The sequence below is a fragment of the Lolium rigidum genome, chromosome 4 (genome assembly GCF_022539505.1).
Source record: "Lolium rigidum isolate FL_2022 chromosome 4, APGP_CSIRO_Lrig_0.1, whole genome shotgun sequence".
Taxonomy (NCBI): Eukaryota; Viridiplantae; Streptophyta; class Magnoliopsida; order Poales; family Poaceae; genus Lolium; species Lolium rigidum.
In genome coordinates this window covers 199,597,101-199,598,018 of record NC_061511.1, presented here as the reverse complement: position 1 = coordinate 199,598,018, position 918 = coordinate 199,597,101, and the positions used below count along the sequence as shown (strand labels likewise).

General features: G+C 52.5%; 1 protein-coding gene across 1 annotated transcript; it reads left to right on the top strand.

The window, feature by feature from the left end:
* The first annotated feature begins 217 nt into the window (after positions 1–217).
* On the top strand, positions 218–502 carry LOC124650095. Its single transcript, XM_047189659.1, has one exon. The coding sequence runs from the start codon at positions 293–295 to the stop codon at positions 500–502; it is 210 nt and encodes a 69-aa protein (XP_047045615.1). The 5' UTR covers positions 218–292.
* Positions 503–918: the final 416 nt, after the last annotated feature.

Below are 918 nucleotides of genomic sequence, written 5' to 3'. Positions count from 1 at the left end.
CGTCATCCCACCCACCGGCCACCGGCACCGGCACCGGCCACCGCTTTTACGTTGCACCCCACCCGATACAAGGCATCCATCCGTGTCGCATCGAATCGTGCCAACCGTGCGAGGCCTCCGTGTTCCCTCGCTCACTCTCCCATGCATACATATCACTTTCCCTTCCGCCGCTTCCCCAGTTGCCTCCTCTATTTTATACCACACATCTGCACTCCACTCTCTTTCTCAGTTCTTTCTCGAGTACTACTAGCTGCGAGGCATCAGATCAGATCAGTTGCAGAGCGAGGAGGAGATGGCTGACTGGGGTCCGGTGGTGGTGGGGGTGGTGCTCTTCATCCTGCTGTCGCCGGGGCTGCTGTTCGAGATCCCGGGCTCGCACCGCCACGTCGACTTCGGCGGCTTCCACACCAACGGCAAGGCCATCTTCGTCCACACCCTCATCTTCTTCGCCGCCTTCACCATCCTCACGCTCGCGCTCCACATCCACATCTATGCCGGATAGGCTAGAGTACTAGACTGTGTCTGTGTGTGTGTATCAACTAGCTCATGCCTGCGCGCATCTTCTTCTCTTGTTCGGTTCATGGCTCCCTCCCCTTCATGGTCCTCCCATGAATCTGTAATCTGTTGGTCCTGTACTCATGTCTACTTATGTTGTCGTCATATGGGTGTACCAGATCCATACTACTCCTTAATTAGTTGAGGCCGATTAAGTTATTGCGCTCTCTTTATTTGATTGCTAGCTCCATCCACCGTCCATTGTGAGGTGCTCAACTCTAGTTGTTATTATTTCAGAACATTCATATCACAAATTGGAGATTGGCGGTTAGGTTAAAGTCGAGGGCTTTTGGGCTGAAGTTTGAGGGGATTCAGTTTCGTCCAAAAAAGTAAATGGTCCGTATGTATGAAAAGTTTCAGCCT